General features: G+C 36.7%; 1 protein-coding gene across 2 annotated transcripts in view; it reads left to right on the top strand.

The window, feature by feature from the left end:
• Window positions 1–27626, top strand: part of SLC4A10 (solute carrier family 4 member 10) — a 113897-nt gene that overhangs the window by 47878 nt on the left and 38393 nt on the right. The window contains exons 5-9 of one of the 2 annotated variants that reach the window (XM_059852948.1): window positions 3112–3272; window positions 11614–11802; window positions 21005–21096; window positions 25505–25662; window positions 27476–27563. In XM_059852948.1, coding sequence (XP_059708931.1) covers window positions 3112–3272; window positions 11614–11802; window positions 21005–21096; window positions 25505–25662; window positions 27476–27563 — 688 coding nt within the window. The remainder of the gene's footprint in view (window positions 1–3111; window positions 3273–11613; window positions 11803–21004; window positions 21097–25504; window positions 25663–27475; window positions 27564–27626) is intronic. The other variant, XM_059852949.1, reaches the window with a different exon arrangement.

Genomic DNA, 27626 nt, shown 5'->3' on the forward strand with positions numbered 1-27626 from the left:
TACAAAACAGATAAAATACAGTCACCCACTTCATATTGTGCAGAAAATGCAGTAACTGTGTCTGAAATGAGGCATGTGCACTCTTTTATTGATGCCTGAGAGTGATGGAGATGGTGTTAGAAGCTAGGACATGTACATGAGGTGTGTGTACACACCCTAGCCTGAGTAGTATTTTTCCTCTAGTAACCTGCCTTGCTGAAACTCTTGTTGGCATATTTTTTTCCAGCAAGCATTCTGTCTGAGGAACTAAACTGTGTTATCAATAGACCTATGCCAGTCTTTAGCAGTAAAGGAAAGCTGTAAGGATGAAAGTGCTCTTCCATGCAATCAGACACAAGAGAGGTGAGATAGCTCCAGATACATTTGGGTTGCAGGGGATGTGTGTAACAGGAGCTCAGTCAGGGCCGATGGTGTTTCCCAAGACACGAAGAAAGGCTTTTATCTGTCAGTCATACCAGTTAGGGGGTTAAACTGCAAAAGTAGATATATTTAAATTTGTCTTTGAGAAACTAAAAGGAGTATGAAATTGGCAAATTGGGGTCTGTGCCTGAATTTGGATTTCAAAGCCATTTCTGTCATGGAGCCTTGCTCATGAATTCAGAGGGTTGATCAAATGGTATTATGATTTTTAAAACCACTGAACACTTAGAGTTGAAAGACTGCATAAGATTAGAATTGTTTTATGTTTACTGCTACTGTTTCTCATTTGATATGCTAAATAAGGATTACCTGACATAACAGGAATATTTCTGAAAAGACAAAAGGTGATAAATAGTATAATGATGTTCCCTTGATGAAATTAATAAAATTATGATATGCTTATTAAAATCAAAATAGAAATTTATTTCAAATGTAGAATGCTCTAAGCTGGACATGATTTAATTCCATGTCCTGGCCTGTTGGCTCATTGAGTAACAATGGATGAGAATGTATTTAAGCACCTAAGTTTCAGCAACAGTAGGAAATGGGGTGCAGCCCACACAGTTACACTATTGCAATTCATGGAAGGGCAGATGGATGATCACCATGGCAAGTAGAATTTTTTGAGCAGTAGCAATAATTTCCTGTGGATTTTTATGCACCAATGGGTAAGCTTTAATGTCTGACACTATAAATTCTAATTAAAGCTGTTTTCATGATTTAGACTTATCTGTGTCCCTAGTATGTTACAAGCTCTGATAGTAAGCCTGCCTCTGTCCAGTCACTTGTCTTAGATTTTTAAGAACATGCTTGTCTTTTATTGCTCTTTTAAAATCTGTTTACAACTGTTCAGTAGATTTAAATTAGGAAATATCAAGGACAGACTGCAGCAGCATAATCAGATAAGCAATGTTGGAGACTGACTTACATGAACAAAAGGTAATGAGAGTATGAGGTTTTTGATGGTATTTTGTCGAGCTCTATGCTTGGATCATTGTTTTTAGAATATATGGAACACGGTTTTTAATTTTTTTACTGAATCACCATAAAGGATCTAACAAGCTAAGCACAGAAATAATAAGATATATAATAACACTAGTAATAATTCATAAAACCAGAAATAATTAAGAATACTCAAGCATCAAGATCTTATAAATCTCCTAAAGAGTTTAGAAAAATACACAAAAATGGAGGTATGAGAAGACAGGAACAGCCTCTTCTTAGGGAGTTCAAGTGTAAGTGCAAAATGAAAAAAAATTTAAGAACTATTTTTTTCTTCTCACATGCTTCTTCCCTGAGTTGTTGTAGGCCTCCCTTTCAAAATATAGCTTTGAACTTGATGGGGAGAAGTGTGTTAAGCCGTGTTTGATGTCCCTTTGGACTTGGTTTTCAAAATTTATTTGGAAAATCTCATTTGCATATGCAAATTCAATTTCATAGTTTGGCTTTGTGGAAGTAAATTTTTGTGCTGTGTCCTCCTTGCTGCTTCTCTGGAGGAATGCAAAAGCCAAGGGGATGGGCTGGGAAGAGAAAACAGAATACAGCAAAGGGAGTGGGGAACAGGTCTGAGGAAGAGGAAAGAGTTCTCATGGGCAAAGAAAAAGTACAGAAAGTGGCCAGTTTCTTCACAGAGGAAATGGAGGGAAAATGTTTAGATACAAAGAGGAGGAGAGGGCTAAACAAAGGAGACTGGAGATTTTGAAGGACCCAAGGAGTTGAGGCAAATTGGGATCTCTGCCTATAAATAATGAGAGAATGATTTGAAGGCTGCTGGGACAGTTCCATCAGGATGGGAGCAGGTATGCTGATGATGGGTGGGTCAGTGAAGTGGTGGCTGCTTGCAGGATGGCAAGTGTCTAAAATGTGAGCACACCTGTGTATTTTACAAGTAGGAGCAGAGCTGGATGTGTGGCCCAGGAACAGAAGAGTATAGCTGTGATAGCTGCTTTGCTGGGCTGTGAGGCTTGGTAAAACTGGAAATTCCTCAGCCTTAAAGGTCTCAAGGCTTTACATTTCCCTGCTGTCTGGAAATGTGTGAAGATGCTGTCCAGGTGTGAGGCTCTGCTTGGCTTCTCTGCTGCCATGTCCATATAAAGCAGCTGAGAGCTGTAGAGTCAGGCAGTGCAGGCGTGGGCTGTGCCTGCAGCTGCTCAAACCTTGCTGTGCTGGCAGGTTGCAGGGCTCCACACAGCAACAGCCCGGTGTGACTTCTCAGACGTTTGTTTAATATTCTTTTAACATTTTAAGTGCAATATTTTATCAGTAGAGAATTCAGTCTCTAGCAAGTTTATCTGGCTGGATGGTAACAAAAGACTTGATCCTTTCATGCCAGTTTCTTATATCCTTTTGCATTATTGAGGTTTCTCCAGACTCCTTTTCATGCAACTTGTTATTCTATCACAGAAATATCATTGTAGGCCAAAGAATTAGTCAAAGTTCTTGTAGAGTACAAAGATAATTGCTCACTATCTCAACTTTAACCTCACTTATGAACTTAACCTCAAAAATGATATAATACAGCATTATTAAAGAAGTAGGCAATGGAAGTTTCTCATATTTCCTAAAAAGTAAGAATAAAGTGAAATCTGAAGACACGCTTAACATATTTGTCTGTACTTTCAGCATTCATAGAAGTAATTAATTTTTCATTTCTTATGCACAGTGGAGTTATAAAATTGATTGTTTGTATAGGTGGTTGAAGTTTGAAGAAGATGTAGAGGATGGTGGAGAGAGGTGGAGCAAGCCCTACGTTGCCACACTGTCACTTCATAGCTTGTTTGAGCTGAGGAGCTGCATCCTGAATGGCACAGTTCTTTTGGACATGAGAGCTAACTCCATAGAAGAAATTGCAGGTATGTATCAATATTTCATGTATTGGTTATGAAAATTATTTAATAAAAACTAAATGCTTACCGAGAAAGGTATTGGATAATAATCAGTTCAGTTTAGAGACTCCTCAGAAATGTTTTTCTCATTTTACTAGAAAAGAAACTCATGTCTGGCACAGTTAGTAAATATTCTAGTTATATTTTTTTATGTGGAATCTGCTACTTTAAGAATCAATTTTTGAATAAAGAAGAGAATTGAAATGTAAGAAAGAGGGTAGTTTGGTTAGATTTAATTAGAGCTGGCATGTTCTCTGCTCCTGCCATGCTGCCTCAAGTGAATGAGGCGTGTGCTAACTTCCACAAACTTAATCTACTGCAATGCTAATTGCAGGCAATCTAGCTTAAAAAAACCCCAAAATATAGGGAAGTATTTATTACAATTAAGTTACATGAAAATAGATATGTCACTGAGTTGAGAATGAAATCAGGAGTAATGATACAGTGTAAGTTTTTAAAAGGAATTTTAGATGCGTTAACTTAAGATATAGTTAAAGCATTTTTTTCCAATAGAAATTTATTTGGAAGTTGCAATTCTAGAGCTTGTGTGAGCTCCTGAGCAAGGCAAAACGTAATTGATGTTCTTCTCTACCAAAAGTGGAAGTGAGATTGAGACTAAATGCCATTTCCTGCTTTCCTGGTGTTTTCCTTTAAGACTGTAACTAGGTTAGGAAAGATACAAAAGACAAAACAACAAAATTTCTAACACTCAAGATTATCAAGAAAGCTGCTTTGTGATTGATGTATAAATCTATGTAAGGCCCATATAAAATTTATTTTACTTACTTAAATTGTAGGGAAGATTTTGTTTGGTGGGCTGTATTTAACAGTGGAATTAAAATTGGCTCAGATTGTGGTAGCTGCTTTTCGTATTTACTTTTCCCAAATTGTTCATGTCAAACTGATGCAAGACATTGTTAAGTAAAGTATAAATCTGCAGAAACTTGTGTGGTTTTCTACTCTGTGCCGAGATCTGATTCTTCCGTGACTCATAGTCTGAATTAGACCTTCAGAATTTGTCTTGATAAAAGATAAACATGAAGAATAAAAAGCAGCTCATTTGAAAGAACAAAGGTGTCTGTCAGTATGTTGCTTTATTATTTATTTATACATAATTAAGGAGTACTTTGGTTAGCTGCTTAATGTTCTTGTATCATTTTTTTGCTTAAATAGTACACTGGGTTTTTCAATATTGAGCTTTATGTTCTTAATCCAGAAATCACTCAATTTAGTCTGTAGTCAGCAAAGAAAGCCCTTCCAGAATTGTTTCTTTTAGTAGGTAAGAAAAGTAATGATGAATGCAAAAAAACCCCAACTTCAGGGAACACCCTTTTTTTCCCTGTTTTTGAAAGATCCTGTAAATTTTCCAATATAGTGAGACCCCAGTTAATTACCATTTATAATCTCAATCCTTAGTTGCAGTGATTTTGTTTCAGTTTAGGTGGCCAAGGATTTGAGCATTTGTAATGCTAATGTTGCAACTCACCACAGATGTAAGTTCCTCAGCAGAGAATTTGGGGAGTTACCCTCATGCTATTATAAGTCAGCCCTAGTTGTGGCTTATCCTGTTTTTGATTAGGAAATCCTATTCTGAGAAGAGGCTTTAGGATGACTTTCATGAAATGGAATGTACCATTTTAATTTAAAAAGTGTCTGTTGTTGTGGCAGATTTGGATGCATTTTATTTGTTGTATTATGGAGTGGTAGGCATCTCTTCCTGATAAGGTGACCTGACACGTGATAAGGTTTGCATGAGTTGTGCTTGGTCTCTGAGAGAAGATTATATTTTTCCTCCTCAGCAGACTCAGTAAGCAATGAACTGTTCTTTTTTTAAAAAAGCTTTGCAGCAGGTGCTTCAGGCAAGTGAATCATTCTGTAAATTGCTCACGTGCTGTCAGGTTTCTTTGAAGAGATTTATTTTTTTTCTATTTTCTCCAGAAATGAAGTTGCTACTCTGGTTGCCTTTCTCTATTGATATTATTTGTGCAATTATTTTCTCTATTATTATTATTTTCTTTGTTAATATGATTTGTAGCAACGCTGTTTAACTTTTCTTCAATCAAGTCCCTTTGTAATTTGTTACTTTACTGCTGTGTGTGTAATTCCTGGTCTCCAGTGATTAGACAATGTTACCTAGAGTGTGGCACACAGTAGGCAGCCCTGCAAGGAGGAAAGACTGATAGTAGTGGTAATAAGAGCACCACCAAGGCCTGTGTGCTGGGGATCTTAGAAATGTGACAATTCCAAATAATATGACAGGCAGCTCTTTTTACTTAAAAGTGACTGCTGGACCTGAAGATTAGGTAGGACTGGTACCTCTCAATGTGTTGGTTTTGCATCATGGAAGTGATGCCCCACTCAGGAAATCCTTTATTGTCTGTTCCAGTCCGTTGCTATTCCCTGTTAGTAGTTACAATCCTACTTGTGCTATAGAAGGCAAATGCTGTTTTCATCAGGAACTGCTCTGTGTTCCAGTTGTATCTGACAGTCCTGACACTTCAGAATTTGAAAAAATGGTTGCTCTCACTTGTTGGCTTCAATTTTTTTTTTCAACATTCATCTCTTGCTATTTGGCTTGCCAGCCATGCTAATGCCAGGCTTGTCCAGCCCTCCTGGTGATCACTTTTGGTTTTGTTTCCCTGTTACTGTGTATGCCACCTTTAGGAGAGTTTGTGAAAACAGGTTATGCCCTACAGTTTTAAGGGGTACTCCTGAATTAAATTTGATTCTTGTGCTTCTGATTCATAGTTTAAGGTTTTGTTTATTTAATGCAATCTTTTGATAATTTTACTGCATTGCTATAATGCATCATCTTTTGAGAGCAAATACATTATTTGTGCACATGTACTTTCCTCTTGCCTCTGTTAGTGAGAAATGTGTGCTGTGTATTTATTGGTGATGTCTGGGCTATATTCCAATATCAAATTACATTGCTATTAATGCAGTGCCAGTCTTCATATCTTTGAAAGAGATGTACTTAAACTTTATTGCTAAATTGAGACTAAGAATTCCTATTTGTTTTAGTCAAGGCTTTTAATCTATAAACACTTACTCACTAAGGCATTAAACTCTTAGCACTTAGCCCTTGAGAATTTCTGTTATTAAAGTCTGTATTTTAAAACATTAATGGAGTTGTGGTAAAATGTACAGATGAAAGGCACCTTTTGTAGTGTTTGCATGGTTTCCAGAACCATGTATTTTATCTTTAGAAACAATCACAGTTCTGCATAAAAATATTTGGTACTGTTCATGTGGTGAGAATTTTAAAATCATCCTCTATTCCAGCATATCCATTCTCTATTAGGTCTTTTTCATTCCAGCTGTCATATTTAAAAATTACTTCATCTACAAGATTGTGTATTTCTTTGGACAGGCACACAATTTTCCTTGTTGCAAAAGAGCTTATTCATACCTATGATGCTGAATTCACAAACAGCATCTTATTATAATAGAGACTTCTGAGATGAATTTCCAACACTGTCATCATACATCAGAACAGCATCTTTGTTCCTGAATTTCTCAAATTGTTCTTAATTTTTGAAAGATTTTGCTTCTCTTGCAAAGAGCTCAGTTCCTCTGCTGAACTTAATCCTGTTTAAAAATGCAATTTTTATGACACATATTTTGGGGGAGTTATTACTATTTCTAATAGGTGACGTTATTTTTTCATGTGTCTTTGCAGTGACTCCTGGATCAGTAAGTTAGCGCTACCTGCACAAGGAATTCCTTTGAACATTATGTAGTAATATTTTATCGATCACTTCTGTATAGAACATATGCTAAAAGGAAGTCTGAAAAATCTATGTAATCAAAACAGTTTATTTTGGAACTTGTCTCTTGAGGATGTATTTGCCAGAATCTGGCGGTACCATTAGAGAGCAGCTTCACTGTGTTGTTCAAGTTGGCAGATGAAAATGTTCTCTTTTGATATTTTCATTTAGTTCCTTTGAAACCATGTAGATTCTCAGATTACCATCTGCTTTTTTGATTATAACCACTGAATGAACCCAAAAGGTTCCTCTATTTAACATATGATGCCATTTTCTGTTGTTTGGTTCAAAAACTATTCAGTCCAGCCTTTAATGGCAATACTTTACTGCATGAGCCACAGAGCTTGCATATTCTTGTAGTTGTGCAGAGTGTTCTGTGAACAAATGTCAAACCCTGTCAAATACAAACTGGGGCCTCACAGTGGAGCTGTGGTGACTTGCACATATTTGAAATATTCCCATTTGTTTTAAATGGTTTAATTGTAATAATGGTTTCTTTTTAAAATTAAGTTTGAAGTCTACCCTTCCTTTCCAATCCCAAGATCTGTTTTTCCCAAGCAGTCTTTTGTATGTTCCTCACCATGGAATTTTCAATCTGTGTAACAGCTTAATCTTGTGATTGAGGTCACCAGACTCTGTGCTCAGCAACTCAGGGCATTACATCCCAAGTGTGCAATTTTATTGATTTCATTAATATCATGTTAAGCTTTCAATCTGAACAAGTCTTCTTTTACCTTTGTTTGCTTTAAGCTATATTACTCCATAATAACCACATATTTTAACTGGCTCAAGTTGAGATTTTATTTCACTGGAGCCTTTTGTTTCATCTGCAGCACTCACACTGTGTTATGTTTCTGACAGTGCTTTTATGGTACATTTAACTTTTATTACAAACACTGTAATAAAGCGTGGGATTGCCTGTGAGTAATCTGCTTCTCTGTTTGACCCTACACCTGTCTTTTGTTCAGCTTTCACCTTCTCACTTACCCTGGTTCCTGCATTTGTTTGCTTTATTTTCAGCTTAGCATGTGGTAATAACCTCTGCAGAGAAACTGTCAGGTTTTGTTCCTTTGTCTGTGGGTAAATTGTAGATCTTCCAGCTTCTAAGTAGCACAGTCTTTTTATGTGGTTGTTTTTTGTTTTCCCGTGTTAGCCACAACTGTAGGAATCCTTTTATATTGCACAAGTCAATCTCAGCTTGCAAAGTTTATTTTTTATGAGGCATTCACTGCAGTTCTGAACTGCAAGCTGGGAATTTTGGCCTCGTCTCTGCAATTTACAGTTTTGTGAAATACTTGCTCTTGTTCCTCAGTAAAATTACATACTGTTATTTTAAAAAGCAGACATTTTTCATTCTTTCTTTCCTTTTCAAGTATTATAGACTTGAATATTTGAACCAAATAATTTCAGTTAAAGCTGGAAATAGAATCTGTGTCTCGAAGCACTGGAGTGCTCTGTCCTCTTGGATGAGCTGCTAAATCTGCCAGCTTAGATAGCTTGTTTGTAATCACCATTGTCAGTGATGTAAATGGGTCTTGGTTCACAAGTGCAGCCTGGGAATCCTAATTGTTGGGTTTGTATTGCTCTTCCTGCCTGACTCACTAGGGAAGGATGTTTTTGGGTTCTTCTTTAGAGACCCATGAAGATAAAGGATGGTGTTCCACCTGATAGTCTTCCATAAAACAATGCATTAGGGTTGTTTGGTTTCTTCTTCCCTGCCTTTAAGGGCAATGACCACAAGCCAGAAAAAACATGGCTTTTAAATTAGGTTTTGTAGTCAGCTATCACTGCAGTCGTGATGCACATAAAAGCCTGGGTGTTTTATATTTTGTCACTAATATCTCATTTTGTCCTACAACTGTGCAGTTATGAAATTTGGAAGTCTGATTACCAGCACCCTTGCTGGTGTACATGAATTCAGTTTCTGCTGTAAACTGTCAGTGCTAACCTGCATCAGGAGAATATGAGCCCAGTAATTTCTTTTTGGACTTCCCAGGTATTTTGATAGACAGACAGAATGTTTTCTCTAAATTTATTCTAAGTTTCACCTGAGCATTCTGTGTGTTATTGCACATGAGGTGATGAGCACACTGTGAACCTGGTGCAGTGGGGAGGGAGCTGTCACCACACTTGAGAGCCTCCTCATTGTCCATTTGCCTGGAGCTGTGGGGGCTCCACGTGGGTTTGGCCACATCTCTGTGCAAAGCTGCAGAGTGTAACAGACACCTCCAGAGTGAGGGGAAGCAGCCAGCCTGCTTTTGCATCCTTGCTGACTCTAGAGGTGGGACAGATGGAATTTCCTCTGCTGGGCCACACAGGAGCCGTGCTGCATTTGAACTGATACAAATTGTCTGCACCCCAGCACTGTAATTCACAGCCTGGGTAAATTGTTCACAGGTGGTGATGAGTTACAGCTCAGTTACTGTAATAGCTTGTTAAAGTAGTCACATTGCTCACATTTACTCACAAAATTAATTTTATACAGATGATGTATTGTAACTGAGTCTGAATGGAGAAAAGGTCTTGAAATTCTATGAAACCCCAAGTTTCTTTGAATTCTTCTTAATGACCTGGTCAGGGAGAATATCTGTCTTTAACAGCTTGAAAAAATGATTTCATGGTTCCAGTATCAACCAAGATTCCTTCCTGAAGAAACATCCTACTTTATCCTACTTCTACTGACTTGATGTCAGCAGAAATGTTACAGTGTGAGCATTTAACAGAATGGGTAACACTGTGCTGCTGGATATTCCACAGGTTCCACATCCTTCTGAAAGCTTCCTATGGTAGTGAAGCATCCTTGAAAATGGAATGATAAGCTGTGCAGCTTACCATGGAATGGTAAACTGTGTCTCTGGCTAGAAGGGAGCTGTGCAGAATTTAAAAGGGCATTCAGGAGGAAAATTCTTTAAAACAAAGATTCTTTACTGCTTTTTTTTTTCCTCATATGTAATATGAAGGAATAGCTGCCTGTTCCAGATACAAAAGTGAAGACCAGGGCTTTGAAAATATGTACAGCTTCAACTGATGTGAGCATGTAGGCTCCTCTACTTACAGGATTAAGTGATTACAGTCTATTTTGAAAATTAAATGTTTAAAATGCTCCTTTTGGTCATTTACTCTTGGAATTTAACCATGCTGCCCTTGTTTTCAAGACAATCTCTGCAATTAAGGGTGTCAGTGATATTACAGGGGCCTAGGCTTTTAAAAATATTTTGAAAAGCTTGGGAAGAAACTGAAAAGGAATCCCATAATGATAGGAGTGGATGGACACAGTCTGTCTTATTCCAGCTCACATCTGTGCAGGGCTTGAAAAAAAGGGTCAAAACCCAGCAATCTGTCAGAAACTTGACTGTATTTAAGCTCCTGCAGCTACTACTGCAGCTGTGGCTATGTTAAAAGAATGACAGCTGGAGGGAAATACCAAGGCAAGAAAGCACATCTTCACTCTTTCAAAACCTGAATGCATCTTCCCTTATTACATGTGGCAGCAGTGCTACAGTAGAAGGGAAGTCATTGTAAAAACCCAAAAAACTCTAGGTAAGCCACTTTCTTCTTTCTGGCAGGAAATGAAAACTGTTAGTCACCACACTGGCACCAACCCTGTGGCTTCTGTGGCTATTAACAGGCCTAGCAGAGCATCCTAGGGAAAGGAAGAGGATAGGGATTTGATTTTATTTTTCCTGTAATTTTCTCTCCTAAATAGATAATCTTAAATATTGACATCATCCTCAGCAGTTAATATATTTTAATATTTCGTGTGAAACATGCTGTTATTCCAGGAATGACGCCATACAAGTAGAGTTGCACTTATCTATAAGCAAATACTGTTGAATATGAAAAACTATTTTCTGCTAGTGCACTGAAAAAATGGTTATAATTTCTTAGCAGGGGGATCAGTTTCACTTTCACCTCCTCAAAATTATCCTCTAGCAGTAGCATGTACCTCTGGCAGTAGCGATAGATTCTATTTGGTATCAAAAACTAATGCAGCAATTTTTCTGTATTGTCTCACCGGGACTTTCTTTGCATTGCACTGAAGGTATTGTAATTATAGCTACAAGAAAGAAAGACTGTGATCTCCTGTGGTAAGTACAAAGGGGAAAAAAAAAAAAATTTCCCCACAACCAGCCCTTTGTAGGGAATAGAATAGGGGTTATTTGGAAAAAAAAAAAAAACAAACAAAAAAAACCCAAACCATCTTATAGACATCATAACCCTGGGTTTAAATATGTTATATATGAGTGCTTAAGAACTGACTTCAAAGTCATTGCATAGGTAACCCTAATTTGTGAACAGCATAATTTTTTGGGTTTTTTTAAATATTGATAGCATCCTTTTGTCCCTGCCCTTCCCCTGTCTTCTCCCCCTGAACCTGAAACACTTCAAGATAAAGCTTACATTTCATTCTGTTGCATTAAAGGAACTGGTGCACTTCATTTGTAATCCAGTAGGGTACTAGTCATTATTATTGCAATTTAAGAGACAAATTGTTTCCTCTTTCCCCTCTTTCATTATGTTTGTGTATGTATTTTCAGATATGATTCTGGACCAGCAGGTGGGTTCTGGGCAGCTCAGTGAGGATGTTCGTCACAGAGTGCACGAGGCATTGCTGAAACAGCATCACCATCAGAACCAGAAGAAGCTGAGCAACAGGATCCCAATTGTAAGATCCTTTGCTGATATTGGAAAGAAGCAGTCTGAGCCCCATTCCATGGATAAAAATGGTAATGCTTTATTTTGCATTTTGAGCCTTGAGTAGCATCTGCCTGTTTGGTATTGCATGTGCTTTGTACCCACAGGTTAACAGTGTGATTCTGCTCTGGAAAGCTACCCTGTAAAAATGGCACTTTCTGCATGAGAGTGGCTCCTCTTATGCATTCAGAAACATACCTGGCCAAATTTGGAATCTGGCTACCTTGCACACCTCAGGGCTGGGCAGAGCTATTCAAGGGAGCTTGCTGAGGGGTTGGAAGCTGTGCTGGGTACCCCAGGGGGCTGGCATGGTGTGCTATTTCCAGTGCAGCTTTAGGTGTCCTGTGCAAATTCTCAGACTGAGCTTGAGCACAGGGTTGTTCTGAGCTGTGGCCAGGTTCCATCAGTGCCAGGAATGTGGTAGGACTATTTTTCACTTCTGCTGACTATCCAGGACGTATCTATTTAAAATGTAGTGGATTGTTGAATCAGTGAATGCATTAGCTAGAGTTCAACTGCTGCTCCAGATCTTATGGGTGAGTTTGAGGGCTTGAAAAATGAGGGAAACATTTCAGGATAACACTGTTGGAGAGATGTCACAAAAGCTGTTCCTTGTTCTTTCAAAAAATCCCTTTTGGGAAAATTAGGATAATGAAAATGAGAAATGTTTTCAGAATGGTTCTAGAGTAAATGTTGGCATAACTTTTTTTTTTCCCTTGCTTTTATGGAAGACCTTACAAGGTGTGTTATTGTTGCAGGTCATCATAATGAAAGATAGGCAGGGGCAGTAAGAAACTTGTTTGCATAAACAAAGGTCTGTTATGAAATTTGCAGCCAAATTTTGCAAATATTTTTCAGTTAACTCTTATTCCAGAAATCAGCTGTAGTGAAATCCCTGTCCCTTCTGCTGTCACTCTGTTTGAGAGCCCTTTGAGCTCCCCATCACCTTGGGAATTGGGGAGTGAGGAGCAGCCACAGCACAGGGAAGATCAGGATTGCAAGAGGAATCTGTGTGCTCTGAGGCACAGGAGTAGTTGTGTGGCTGATCTGGGAAGATGGGACTGCTTATATATAATAAAGGTTAACTTGATTTCAAGGAAGAAGGTTTCTTTCAATCATTGCCGTATAAAGTTTTAAGAGATCTAAATCTAGTTGCTTCCCTGGGGAAGATTCTAGACCTAAAAGGCAACATATAATTTCATCTGATGAGGATATTAAATAGAAACTTTAATTGTGGCAAAGTGTCACTCTAAGAGTAAGGAAAAATAATATTTACTAAGATGTGTGTGATCATGCATAGGGATGCACAAGAGTAAATGTAAGTAGGATGATTGTCCATCCTTTTAAGGCAATTTTCTTGTTGATTTATACAGCTTTTGCTGATGACTTTAAACAAATATTCAGGAGACACTTGACAAAGTTAATGATATAATGATCCTGTACTTAATTTCCACAGGATGTAAGATGGCAGCTTGCATTCCATTAGGCTTTTTGCACTAGATCTAATGCAATAAATAGGCACTAGTTGCTTTAAGAAGAACCTTCATGGCAAGCTGTGAAATTATCATGAGCTCAATTTGGGTAACTTTATGTGTCTGTGAGTGGAACTGATGCAGTAATTCACTACAGAAATATCTTGCTTTTGCCTGAGTTTCTTCTGGCAAACTTCCTAGCTCTTCCTAAATTCCCCCCAAAAATAAATTCTCATCAGGTTAGCATCTAAGTCCGTATTAAACACACTAATTTTATATACTCTGTGGTTAAATGATTCTCTTAAGTAGGGAGACATATTCTTACAGGTTTTCATTTGTCTGTCCCTATTTTGCAAAAATGAAAAAATGCCAAAGGCATAGTTCATGTGCTTGTGCAGAAATGTCTCAGAGTGCTCTGACCTCTGTTAAAAAATGCTAGTCACTTTTACTGTGTTTATTTAAATTAAATGTACCAATAGACATAGTAGAAATTATATATCTTTGTAAAAAATAGAATAACCTATAGAGCTTCAATAATTTTCAAGAACTGATGTGAAAGTATATCAGATTTCTATCTAAATTACCATTAAAAGTCCTAAGCATGAACTTCTTGGATAGAGATTTTTTAAAATCAGTTTGAGGCATTGTTCTTCTGCTTGTGTGCTTTAAGTGCTAATGCATGTTTGGCTGTCTCCTGCACTGACCAGGAGTTTTGGAAGGGACACTTGTTTGTTCCTGCTGAAATGAGACATGGGAACTTGGACACTTTTTCTGCACAAAAGGAAATTGTCTCTTTGGTTAAATTTGGGGTTACAGTTAGACAGTTGAGCTGGAAAAAATCCTTAGCAGTTTGTTTGTTAAAAAGGTGATTCAGAGCCCCAAGTCCCTGATCTGTGGGTTAAGTGGTACAGCTGAGGATTCAAACTCCCTTCTTTGTCCAAGTTCTTGACAATAGTTGCTTATCAATGTGTCAATTTTCAGATGTTCAAGAGCAAAGTCTGAAAATGAATACATAAATTAATTCAATATATGGCAGCACTACTGACAGGCCATTGTGATATCTTTGCTGGAAGATAGTTGTACATATGTTCTCCCTCCATTTTTCTTTGTTTATGAATCTGTCAGACCATCTAATTAATTTGCTTTGTATTTAGTAGTATTATCTTTTGTTTACAATGGCTTTTCTTCACATCCTCTGCAGGGCTAAGATGTCAGGGTGCTATGGATTTACCATGCATTTTTAATGCTGCCATGCTGTGTTTAACTTTCACTTTTCATTAGGCATCAAAACTGTGAGAATTAAAAGCCTGCTTTTGATGTTCCAATAAAAAACGACAGTCAAATTTGGCATGAGAGCAGAAAAAATGATTTTTTTTTAATGGGCTAATTTGACACCAAATACCCAAAATAGAGGGTGGGAAGTGATTTTAGCATAAATACTGTAAAAACTAGGTAAAATCATGAAATTCTTCATTGTTAAATTATCTTTAGAAAGTTTGCTTTATAAAGCAATATAACCTATTTTTATTGAGATGAGTTGGTTTCACACTCTGATACCTCAGAGCTGTGTTTATAAATCCCTATGTCGTGGCCTAAAAAGCCAATGACAACTGCAAATAAATGACACCTCTCTGTTTTATAGGAATGCTAAAATAATTTCATAAGCCTCTCCCCTTTTATAAAAGGGGTTCTGAAATTCAGAGTTTAAGCATGTGTGGCATGAAAAAATAACTGATTCTGTGAAAATGTAGTGACGGAAAAAAGTTTTCATCATATAAACATTGAAAGGTTTTGACTGTCTATTTCACTTTTAGTCTAGGGATATTTTATTCATTTATACATATATATATATATATATATATATAATTTATTTATTTATTTATTTATTTATAATGAAATCTAGCAGACATTATACAGATTAAAGCCCTAGAGGAAGGAATTCTGGAGAGGAGTATGACAGGCTAAGTTACTTTTATTTTCATGCACCTTGCTGAAGTGTTCTTTACCCACAATAACATGATCTTATGCCTGTTTTCTGGTCCACACTTATGCCATTTATAAGAGTTTCTTCTCCCATGACATCAGAGCAGGAACATTATTAGTGTAAAAATTGGGTTGCACCACACATCATGTCTGATTCTGGGAAATTGTGAAACTCCAGGCAGAGGTTTATTGGCATTCCAAAGAGCTTGAAGGAAGCAATGGCATATTAAATTTGGGATCTCTGGAGTTAATAGCATGAGCTGCTGAAGCTGTTCATTTTGACATGTTCTTTTTTTAAACCTCTTCCCAGTTAATTTCAGGTTGTACAATGGAATGGTTTGGACTTCCTTGTTTTGTCCCAGTATAAGCACAGGCAGAGGTGTTGGAGCCTATGCTTGTCCTAGTTTAGGATAGCATCCTTCAGTATTCTGGGAAGTCAAAATTACCAGGTTTTTTATGGTGTTAGTTACCTTCTTCAGTTTCCCAATCTTTTCTGAAGATCAGTTCAAGGATTTATGTCATAACTCAGAGCAGGCTTACAGCATGTAAATCTCCCATGTCAATACTATCACATGGAGAAGGCTGGATATGACCTGGAGCCCGTGAAGAGGGTGGGGAGGCATTCCTAAATATATGACCATGCACTTTCATTTTGTGAATGAATCACAATCAGTGCCATCGATATACTCACAAGTTTTCTGAAGTATTGAATCTGGATCAGGGAATTGCTTCAGCTCACCTTGAAGAGAAGACAAACTCAATGATTAGTTAATTCTGCCTTAAGGTTGCTAATGCTGTATTTCTTATTTTAGATTCTTCTCAGATGCATATATTTTAATCAAGTTGTATTTTCCACAGGTTTTTATACTACTAAAATATAACTTCTATTTATGAACATTTTCATCTGGTATTTATTTCTTTCTCTACATTTCCTTGTACCCATGATAAAATGTGTAATCTGTATGTATAAAAACTGTATCATTCATCTTTGTATTTCTTTATTTTGCTCTGTCTTTGTTGTGTCTGTCTCTAACAGGCTCATCTCATCTCTGTACCTTCCTCATCTCCTATCCTTTGGGTTCTGTAAACTCCCTGAAGGTTCAGAGGTAGTATAAATACCTATTCTTGCTTGGGCTTCAGATCATTTCAAATGTACACCCATGTCTTCATATCAGTTTCCTGTCAGCATGCAACTTCTTGCTATAGTGATTTTAAAAATACCTCAGGCCTTTGTCCATAGCTGTGGCACACTGAAGAGAAGTTTGTGTGGAATTTGTTGTTTTGGTGGGGGGACAGTGCCATTTCTTTATTAAGTTCATTTTCTTGCATCAGTTTATAAAACTGCAAATCACAGCATTTTAGTTTATACTGCATGACTTCATGTGAATTATGCTTGAGATATTCAGGCCCAGCATTAGAAAAACAGCTAAAGTGACTTCTTCCTCAGCCTCCAAATCTCCCTGTAGTTACAGAGGTACAACAGGAGGGACGTGATTCCCCACTGATTGAAAATGTTCTTCATCAGGAGGCCTAAATGCACCCACACAGTTCTGCCTGCAGAGATGCTGTCACTGCTCTGTTATATAGAATTTTATCATGTACTGAAGACAACATGCTGCTTTTCAAACTTTGAGTTTTGATCCGGACAGTGTTGTCCATTTAGATTTAGAAAATTGGTGGCTAGTTGCAGTGAAAAGTCTGGAGATTGAAGAAGTTTGAAAATCAGAATTTTGTTTTCTTCTGAATAGGAAGAAATATGTATGGTTTAGAAAAATAAGCAACTTCTTTTCTGGTTTAATTTCCTGTATTATATTGGTTGCATCCAGTTTGTTTCCATTAACTGCGATTTGTGTCTGGCTACATTGTTCTTAGTTTTTGTCATTGATGTTCTAGAGACATCTTGGATTTTGAATAACAAACACAATATACACAGTTACATGTCTTAATTTCTACATTTTAGGGAGGAAGAATATGTTACATGTGACATTAATTTACTGGGATTATTTTTTTTTTAATTTTTCAGGACTGTCTCAAAAATGGCAAACTGTATCTACAAATGCAGACTTCTATTACTGTAACAAATGTGGACCTTATTTTGATTTATAAGTGGCTTGACTTTGCATGCAAGAGTGCTTCTTGTGTGAATTCTTCCTCTAGTCAAAGCTCTGACAATTTCACATTATCTAAAAAGACACTTATTTTTTATACATGCTAATTTTTTAAAACATAAATTTAAAACTGATATTGGCTTTTTATTACTTGGAAAGCTGTTACACCAATTATAGCACGGTTTTATCTGTTTTGTATTACGTTCCTTTGTATGCACCCAGGATATTTCAATTATACCACATTGAGCATTTGATTCCTAAAACTGTGTGAATGGCTCTGATGAATTGTCAAAGAATGCAGCTCTTCATGTGCTTTATGTAGGTGGACTGCAGGAAAAATCAAGGCTTCAGCTTTATAGTGACTAAAATGATTACATTACCCTCTTGGTGAACGAGATTCTGTATTTACCCCCTACAAAGTGTAAATAACCATTTTGCTTGGAGTGCTGAAATGGAGCTGGTGAGGAGAGGGCAGGAAAGAGTGGGATGATGAGGCTGTTTCTGCTCTTATTCCCTCTTGTAGGGAGTTGATGGTTTATGCCTTCATCATTTGTAGCAGCCTAAGCCCCATATTTTCAGATCAAACAAAAGAAGTAATAAAGCATGACAAATTTTTCAAATTTGGCTAGATGATTTTGGGGGTACTTTCATGGGGCTTTTTTCTTGTGAAAAGAGATTACCTGTTGTCTCTGCCTTGTATCTTTGATTGCTACTCAATACAGTAAAAAACCCAAACTTGTTGTTCCATGGTCCAGAAAGCTGTCCAAAGTTGTAGAGCTATTTAAACATGTCTTTCTGCCTCAAGGTAAAACTTGTGTTCTTTCAGATTACTCCAGCATATGGGTAAATCAAAGTTTGAGGTCTTCTGTTGGCACAGAGAAAGAACATATGCTATTCTTAAAAACTTCACATCCTTACTGGTGGTGGCTTTTTATTCCTTATATGTATATCTTTACATATTTTTCTCTTAAAAGAAAGGTGGACACAATGTTTAAAAGTCCTCTGGACTGTTATGTTGATTGCTTTTGACACCTCCAATTATGATAAAACTTCAGTATTTAAACAGGTGGTCCATGCTTTGACTCCTTCGTTGGTCAATATATTTTTCTCTGGCAGACATTTCTGCTCTCATTTTCTTGAATTTTTGGGTCCAGAAAAAAAAGTGCAAATGCCTAATTAGCAACAGAATGATAATGAACTACTATTTCTGTTTCTACTTTCCTGTAGCTTCTTTCTAATGTAATATGTATGTTAGTATGAGTAATTATTACAGCTGTTTCCCTTTTCATTCATCCTTGGGTATAGTCGAGTGTTTAAAAAGAAAAAATGAAGAGTCAGCAGGTTTTGTATTACTACTAGATTTTAAGTTTTTTGGAAGCAAGTTAAGACAGAAACTTTCCCTGAGCACTTTATGCCTTCTCTGTTTGAATAAGTGGAAGGATTATTTTTGTCACATTAATAAAATCTCCAAAATAGAACAGAAATAAAATTTATATAATTTTTATAATAATGATTTTTAATAGCTGTAATACTACAGGATGATTCCTGTGAAAATAATTCAAGGACTGCTAAACAAACAATACAGAAAAAGAATTACAATGTGAAGTAGTGCCCTGGAATACATATTGTAGAGATGATGGTGTAACAAAGATGGAACTCTGTTTTTCTTTCAGTTCTAATTAAAACAGACAAATCAATGACTGTTTGTAAATACCTTGCACATGTAATAATTTCTGGCTTCTGTTTTGCACAAGTTTACTCCTGTGACATGTAGAAATTAATAGCTTCTTTTTATATTCCTTTAATTTACATTAATATCTGGATTTCTAAAATCAATTCTTTATTTTTGTCATATGTAAATTTGAATCCTGCATTTATTTTTATTCTACTTGCTTAGATTTACATGCTTGTCATGTCTGTTTGTCATTCTCTGTTTGTTTCACTGTAGAGCTGAATAAAAGCCCTGATTTCTATTCTTATTTTGATCTGTCCTTGCCCTGAATCAGAGAGAAAAATGGAAATACTTGCAGCTTAAAGATAGGATTTCTAGCAATATATTTTTAAACATTCTGTTAATGTACTACCTAATCAAAGTGCAGTATCTGTGCTGCCAGGATGCACACATGAGTCTAAAACCTGTTTTGTGTCATGGGAGATTTGTCTAGTGGAAAATGACATGTTGATTTTCATGAAAACCAGCATTTTCCTCGAGCAAGTGTTTCAGCTGGGAATTCATGACCAGACTTAGGGTTCCTGTATTGCTCAGCTGTGACAGAAACTGGATACTTCAGCATTTTGGCAGTGGCTGAGGGGCTCTTACAAGTGTCTGCTCCTGCTCAGGCTGGAGTGCTGGGTGTCCAGGCTGGGGCTGGGGACGTGCCTGGGCTGCAGGAGTGAGCCCCAGCACTGTGAGGGGCCACACTGTGGCTTTTGGAATTGCCCAGACAATGTGCCTAGCTTAGGACTTCCTGACTGTCTTCATCTTCAAATATCATGAACATATGGTCTTTGTTACTGTGCAAGTTTAGGTTGATTTTCACCAGAACCAATGTTTTCACATCATCATTTCTCAGTCATATGAGAGACTTTATTCGCTATGGAAACAAATATATGCTGGGCACGAGATGCTGACTCTGGGCCAGCTGGACTCTGCAGTTATTGCTGGGTATGTGTTAGGGCAGTCAGAGATAGTTGGCTCATGTATTTGGTACTTCCTCTTGTACTTTATCTGGTGCTCAGAGCTGTGTGTGGCTTCTGACATGCCAGAGAGGGAGAAGGAGAGAAGGCAAGCAGGGCATGGCCAGTGCCCCTGTGGGCTTGGTGCCCTGTGGGGTTGTGGCAGCCCCACACCTCGGTGTGTGCACGGTGGGCTCTGGCCATGGGCAGGGGCAGTGCTGGCTCTAAGGGAAAATCTGCTTTGTGACCTAGACTCCTTACTCGACTTTGTTTGTTCTTTTTGAGCTTTTGCTGGCAAAATTCTGTTTGCCAAAAGACTTGCTCTTTGTTTCCACAAGACTGAGGTGCATTTAAACATTTCTCATCTTGAGATATTTTTAAAACTTCTTTTAAAATATTTTACTAGATCCTCACTGGAATTTTTTTGAAAATATGTTTACTGAAACATTTGTTTATACATATCCATAATCGCATTTTTCAATACTGAGCTTATAAATCAGTTATTTTCCAATATATTTATTTTTAAACCAGTCCACTTTTGTGTTGTTTTTTGTAGTTCTTATAATCAGGACATTCTTATACATGTGAGTAACTTTGTAAAAATTCTTAATCCTATGTACGTCAATGAGGATTACTTTTGTAGACAGATACTACCCAAAACTGGCAGCTCCTCAAATTATTTACAAAATCTGTGTGAAGGCAGGACTTTTCCCAAATGTAGATCTTTAGATTTGTATGCTTTAATTGGTATAGAAATTCTGTCTTCTAATATCCAACAGTATCTTTTATATTTTCAAAATTACCTTCTCATGTTCCAGCTACACATGATGAATGTTCTATCTTTTGAGAATGTGCTATTCTAAATAAGTTTTTAATTAAAATGCCATGTTTAGGTGCATCATATATCTATGATATGGAATGTATGCAGAGCTCTAATAATTGTGTCATTGGGTGTTACTTTATTTATAGACCTGTAATAATGATACTTTTTTTAGCAGGTCAGGTTGTTTCCCCTCAGGCTACTCCAGCCTGTGTTGAAAACAAAAATGATGTGAGCAGAGAAAACAGCACTGTTGACTTCAGCAAGGTAAGTGTTCACTGATGGTGAAGAGAGTTTCCTGGCTGCCAAACAAATATTTAAAATTAAATAAAATGAATCCATGCAAGTCAGGAAAGTCTGTAAAATGTAGATTTTACTTTAGCATTGAAGTTTTGTGGGCGCTGCAGTTCAGTTTCTGTATGACAAAACAGAATCTTGCATTTCCTTTCTAAATTATGTGTAAGAGGAAATCACAGTTTAGGAACACAGATAAATTTAATATCATGGGTGTATATTTGTAGGGGAAATGTTACAAATTAACAGAAAATTATCTAAGTAGGAAAGTAATTCAGAATTCCTATAATTCACATTTACCTCAGATTTTTACTTTCTGTAGAAGTGATGTGTGAATGCAAACTATGCTTTTTATAACCTGAACTCGTGGATTCCAGATGTCTCAAACAGAATGTGTTTCTGTAAACCTACAACTTAATTCTTCTGGCAAGCCAAGATCTTTCAGTACACTTTACAGAAGATGTTAACTGTTCAGGAGTGGAGATTGCAATGACAGTTCAATGTTAGAGAGCAAGGAAAAGCAAACAGCTTCTCAGCTTTAACGTGGAGGAGAATCCTAATTTGTGTCAGAAGTCTGTGTGTACCTAAGGCAGTCACAATGGATACAGATGACAGGCCTGACAGGGATAGATGACTTCAGCTGACACGTTAGTGCAACAAAGGTTGAGTAAGTGAAGAAAGGTGATTTAAACCAAAATTCTGAAGAACAGCACTTTGAGTCTGTTGAATTTTAATGTTAGTGCAGCTGAGCTAAAAGTAGAGTTATGTGATTGCTCCATCTGGTGCCAGACTTATTTCCTAGCAGCAGTAGCTATTTGCATCATTTGAATTTTTGACTGAACATTCCAGACTATGAATTGTATACGGCTGAAACGAGAGGGGAAACTGATCTTTCTGTCAATGACAATGAGAAAAAAGGAGGCGGGCTGGGAATGTATTATGCACAACATTTCTATAGAGGCTGCAAGAACATTTATAAACAGTGGCAGGTTGTTAAAAATTTAATATTAATCCTTTAAACATATTTCAACCTAAAATTATAATGCTTTAAAGAGGCAAGTACAATATTGGTTTAATGATATTTATATTAAAGTTTTAAGTAAAACTAATTGGTTTTGCAAGTGTTCTATTATCAGTGTAAAATTTTTAAAGGTTATAAAATATAAATAAAATTGCCTATTCAAAATTAAGCTATGTAGAAGTGAGGGGAATGACTTAAGTTTCAGTAGTGCTTTTCTTGAACATTTCTCCCGTTGCTTTGAGTGTTGTAGGATCCAAATCCCAGTCAGTTGTCTAACTGCAATTCTGTGTGTATTAAACAAGGATGGGAGCTGCATCATTTGATCTTTCACTCATTATTTTTGTAGTGCTGCAGCTTTGCTGATCAAAAGAGCTATTGCCATTTAAACTAGCTGGAAGAAATCAACATTTCATCTTTTTCTAACCTCAGCAGTGATGGATGGATACCAACAAGGAAGTCAGGAATATGAAAGGAACAACTTTGGTTAGGAGGAATGAAATAACAGTAAAGGATTGTAATCCAATACCTTTCTTTTTGACTGACTTTAAATAGATCCATTTATCCTTTTGAAGATGCATAAGTGCAGTTTCCCCTTGAAACGTGCTATTGCAATAACTCCCAACGGTTATAATTGGAATTATATGCACAGATTGAGAGGAAAGTAGAGCAGTACACTAATTTTCTCTTGAGTATTGTGATTTCTTGCTCTAATTTCGTTCCAGATATTAATTTCATTTATCTTCTACAAAAAAAGCACTTTTGACTACCTCACATATTCTCTCCTTGCTAATCTGTCTCCCTTGGGCTACGTCTAATATTCCAAATTTGGAGCTGATTCAAAAAGCTGACTTAATCTGGATACAGCATTGAGGCTGTGTTGATTGTATTGGTATCTGTCTATGAAAAATGTGAGACAGGCACTGAAAGCTGTCTTGAGTGTTACTTCAGTAACATGGAGAGATAGAGATGGTTTGTGCTGTTTGTAAATGTGTCACTCCTCTTCCTCTGCTGCCACCACCAGGACTTTGTGTTCTCAGGGTGATGTGGAGGGGATCTGTCCCAGCACCACCTTACCCCCTGTCTGAGCAGAATGGGGGCGATGGTTTAAGAACTTCAGCTGGCTCATTTCTACTTTTTATGCCAAAGACTGAAGGGAGCATTAATTGTCCTGAAACACAAAATGGATGAAGACACTGTACCCGCATCCCTTCTCACAGCAACATCCCTGTGCTCTGTGTGGAAACATTTCTGAGACAAACCTCTGTCCCCTACTGAGAGAGTTTGGTCTTTCAAATACCCTGTGAAGCAACTGACTGATGTTCAATGCCAGTTGACCCTGCTTATAAATAAATTTGATTAATATGTTTTACTAGGAAGGGATGTTGGGTATTTAGTTTGTCTTCATGTCAGTTTGTGTTTGGTTTCAGGTTAGATGTCCACCACTCTTCAGCCTTTGAGTTGCCCTGGAGGGACGTGGTCTCTGCATTAGTTATTCAGTTTTATATTTAATTGAAGCTTGCCTAGACTATTTAGGGTCAGGTCAGGAATGTGACTCAGGTTAGGGTGCAGATTAAGATGCACATCAGGTCTCTCCAGCTAAAGACCTGGGATAAGAGATGTATTATGCATAGGTTAGATGAAGGATTCTAAATATGTAGCTTCTGCCCTTGCCATAAATTCACTCCAGGACCACCTCCACTGTCATTATGAAGTGAAAGCAGTGCCTTTGGGGTTTGGGTGTGTTTGCTCAGTTTGCTCCTCTGCCAGCTACTTTCCTTTTAATGGGGTTCTCTTCACTACCCAAACAATATTGGACAGTATTGGAATCTCAAGCTGATAAATAGTACAGGAAATATCTGGAAATACTTTCTTGTAGACAGGAGACAGAATGTTTCTTTCAAATTTGAATCTTGTGATCTGTACGTTAAAGGACCTCATCACAACTGTAGCATATTGTATATGGGACATTAATTATTATATGCTAAATGCATTTAAATGTTAAATCCATCCATTCACAAGGCACAGAATGCTGATTTCTACATGCCTGAAAGACTGCTTTCTTCTTCTCAATTACAAATAACCTGTGACACCAAAATTAGGTGCAGAGCAATTATATTAAATATATAACCTTAGTTGTATATTTAATCTTGAAGACTTATTTCATTATTTGAGTGGACAACAGAATTTACCTCACTTTTTCAATTTACCTTGAAAAGTAGTTGGTCTCCAACCCTCCAGGTTGATCTGGTTCTTTTTTAACTTTGTGAGGTGTTTAGTCAGTTCCCTTTGTAGCTTAGGGAAGCATTAGATATCTCTTTGTGATCTCAGCAAACCAAGATTTCATTACACAGGCAACTGTGTTATATCTGAATTCTGATTTAGTGCCAGAGCCATTTGCAAGAAAACAATTTTCTAAATATTACCAAAAACTATGCAAACTAGTACTGACAGATGGCTGTAAGATAGACATTAAAATGGTCCACTTTAACAGTTTATATTGGATTTGGTTGCTGTTGTTGTGTTTAGATTAATAAAAGGAAAGCAAATGACAAAATTCATGCATTTTGAAATGTAGACAATGTTGGTGCATAACTAAATCAGACATACATTATATACTTTATTACTCCATGTCAGTCTTTGTTACAGAAAGTCTAGAGTCATGCAATCCTTCACAAATACCTTGAGCTTATTATAGCAATGTCATGATGAAGCTGTGTCTCTGTTTTTCTATCATCCTGGAAAAGTCAACATTGCTGCCTAAAATTCCAAAGTTTTTCTTCTGGTTTGTTTTTGCTCTTGATAGCTTATTTTCTGTTATTTTCAGCAGAAGGGCAACTCTCTTCTGTTAAATCTGAAAACAAAAATGCATCTCAGAGTAGAAAAAGGAAAATTGTATGTAGTAGAATCTATTGTTCTTCTCAGTGAGATAATAGCACAACAACTATGAGCTATGAATTAATGATATCCAGAATTGATAATTATGGAAAAATAAGGTGTCTTAATTTCTTCTACTGTTATGATTGTTATTAAGTGTTCATGCTGTTAGGAGTAGAGATAAAAAGCATTACTTGGAGATTTGTCCTATATTCTCAAAAATATTTTGAATTTGGTTTGCTGTGTTTATAAATTAATTCTGCAGTGCCTTGTTTACAAGAAAAATCAGTCAAATAAGTAATGTCTAGTTTGGTTTAGAGAAACATTTTTATGAAAAGAAAAATATTGAACAGACAAGAACAGTGGAACTGCATAACTGGAATAGCCAATGTTATAGTGCTGTTATCAGCAAGTCACTATCAACAAAGCAGGAAAAAAAACCCCTCTGAGTAGCTTTTAGGTTGTAATTTAATATACTTTCCCCAGGTTGACCTACACTTCATGAAGAAGATACCACCTGGGGCTGAAGCCTCAAACATCTTAGTTGGTGAACTGGAGTTCCTGGACCGTGCCGTTGTGGCTTTTGTCAGGTTGTCTCCTGCAGTGCTGCTTACAGGACTGGCTGAAGTTCCAATTCCAACCAGGTACAGCTGGGCTGATTCTGCTTTGTGTTTCCCTGAGTACCTTGTGGGGACAGGGTGATGTGACCCTTGGCTTTGCCATTGACTGAGTAAGGAGTTTGGTTTGCTCTTTAACAAAGACATCTCTCAGCCTTCCACTCACCCTGTGAGTGATGTGTGGGTATATTCAGACACATGCTAGTGTTGAGTACTTCACAGATGTAGAAATGTAGGTTATAACACACAGTTTACCCTGTACAAACTGGTATTACTCCAGATGAAGTATCTCGCTAAGGTGAAATATTCAGCTTCATAGAATATTTCACCTGGAACTGAAACTACTTGTGTGATACTGCATAATTATGTACAGAACTAAAAAAAATGAAGATGGAATTGAGAAAAGGCAAAAAGCAAGCTGTTTGATTTGGTTGACTAGGGAAAGTGAGTGAATGGATGGAGAACGTGCTGTAAATATATTCTTAAAAAATCTTTACTTCTTCAAAAATTTACTTTGCATGGTACAGAATGTGACTTTAAACCATAATTTTTTTTTTATTAATTTTTTCCAAGTTGAAACATTTTCTGATGGAGTACTTTGATTCTGAATACAAATTGAGGAATTTAAAAAAAAGTCTAAAATAGACCTTGTATTCAAATAGAAGAAAACTGGGAGAGATCTGTGGTTACATTGTGTCCTGCTGAGGTTAATTCAGATCAAAACTCCAGAATGATTCTCCCATATCTGTGTTCACTGACTTAACTATTATTGCAGAATCCACCCCTCCCTTTTTTTTTTTTTATTAATTTGTGCATATATTTGTACACACATTCTGTCTTCCTTTCCTCTTCCCTCTTTTAGTTTCTATGAAAGTAGAATTCCAACAGTAGGCAGTAATGTATTCCAGTCTGTGATGCTCAGGACATTCACATATCACACTCATGTAATGCTATGAAATGCAATGCTGAGACTCAGATCCTTGCTTCTAACCAAATAAACATTTTATTTGGGCTTTGGAGTACTTTGTAGTTACTTTGGATTTTTTTTTTTTTGATGTTTTCTAGTTTTTGCATGTGTATAAGAAACACTGAGGGAGTGAATTGACTTCGGAAGAAACTTTTTCTTGTAATCTCCCCCAAAATCCCACAAGAAAAAAACCCACCAAATGGAAAATAACAGATTTCTTGATTTTTGGTCAAAATAAAAATAGTTACAAATTAGGACAATAAAATGTCTCTGCAAAAATTTGTATGCAATAAAAGAAAAAAAATCAGTAATACACATCAAAATATTGTCTTTTGCATTTTAGCATAACTGAGAACTTTAGTTATTTCATTTGAACAAATCCTCTGCCTTTTATAGAACTTTACTTGCCTATAGCCTGAAGTAGAGACTGTCCAGAACCTTAATGGGAGCAAAATAGATTTAAAAAATATTTTATTTGGGTAAATTTAACATCTCCAATATTGCAATAATTTATGTAACCATAACCATTCTGTTGAATTAGCAGAATTAAATAAATCAATGTGTTCTGTACATAGATTACAGTTGCATACATTTATTATGTAAGTTAAGGTTTGTTATGTAAGGAGGTTTTGGTAGCCTCAATCAAGACTGACGGTTAAGCTTATGACATATTTTTGGAAGCTATTTTCATATTCTTTTTCTAAGCAAAGCTTCATGTTTAAATGCATGTGTGAGGATCTTGAAGGAGATTATATATAGTGTTTATCTGAGAGATTCTTCTAGTCCACATTTTAGATAAATATTTCTGTAATATTTATATTAATTTCAACCATCTATGCTTTACGATTTCTCAAATTTACTTTTAATTTGCAGATTTTTGTTCATTCTTCTTGGACCACTGGGTAAAGGCCAACAATACCATGAGATTGGAAGATCAATTGCAACGCTAATGACAGATGAGGTATTTTTATTCATGGTTCAGTTTTGCACTAACTGAAGAGGTGTAATAGGGAATCTCCAATCC

This window comes from Haemorhous mexicanus, chromosome 8 (genome assembly GCF_027477595.1).
Source record: "Haemorhous mexicanus isolate bHaeMex1 chromosome 8, bHaeMex1.pri, whole genome shotgun sequence".
In the NCBI taxonomy this organism is placed as follows: domain Eukaryota; kingdom Metazoa; phylum Chordata; class Aves; order Passeriformes; family Fringillidae; genus Haemorhous; species Haemorhous mexicanus.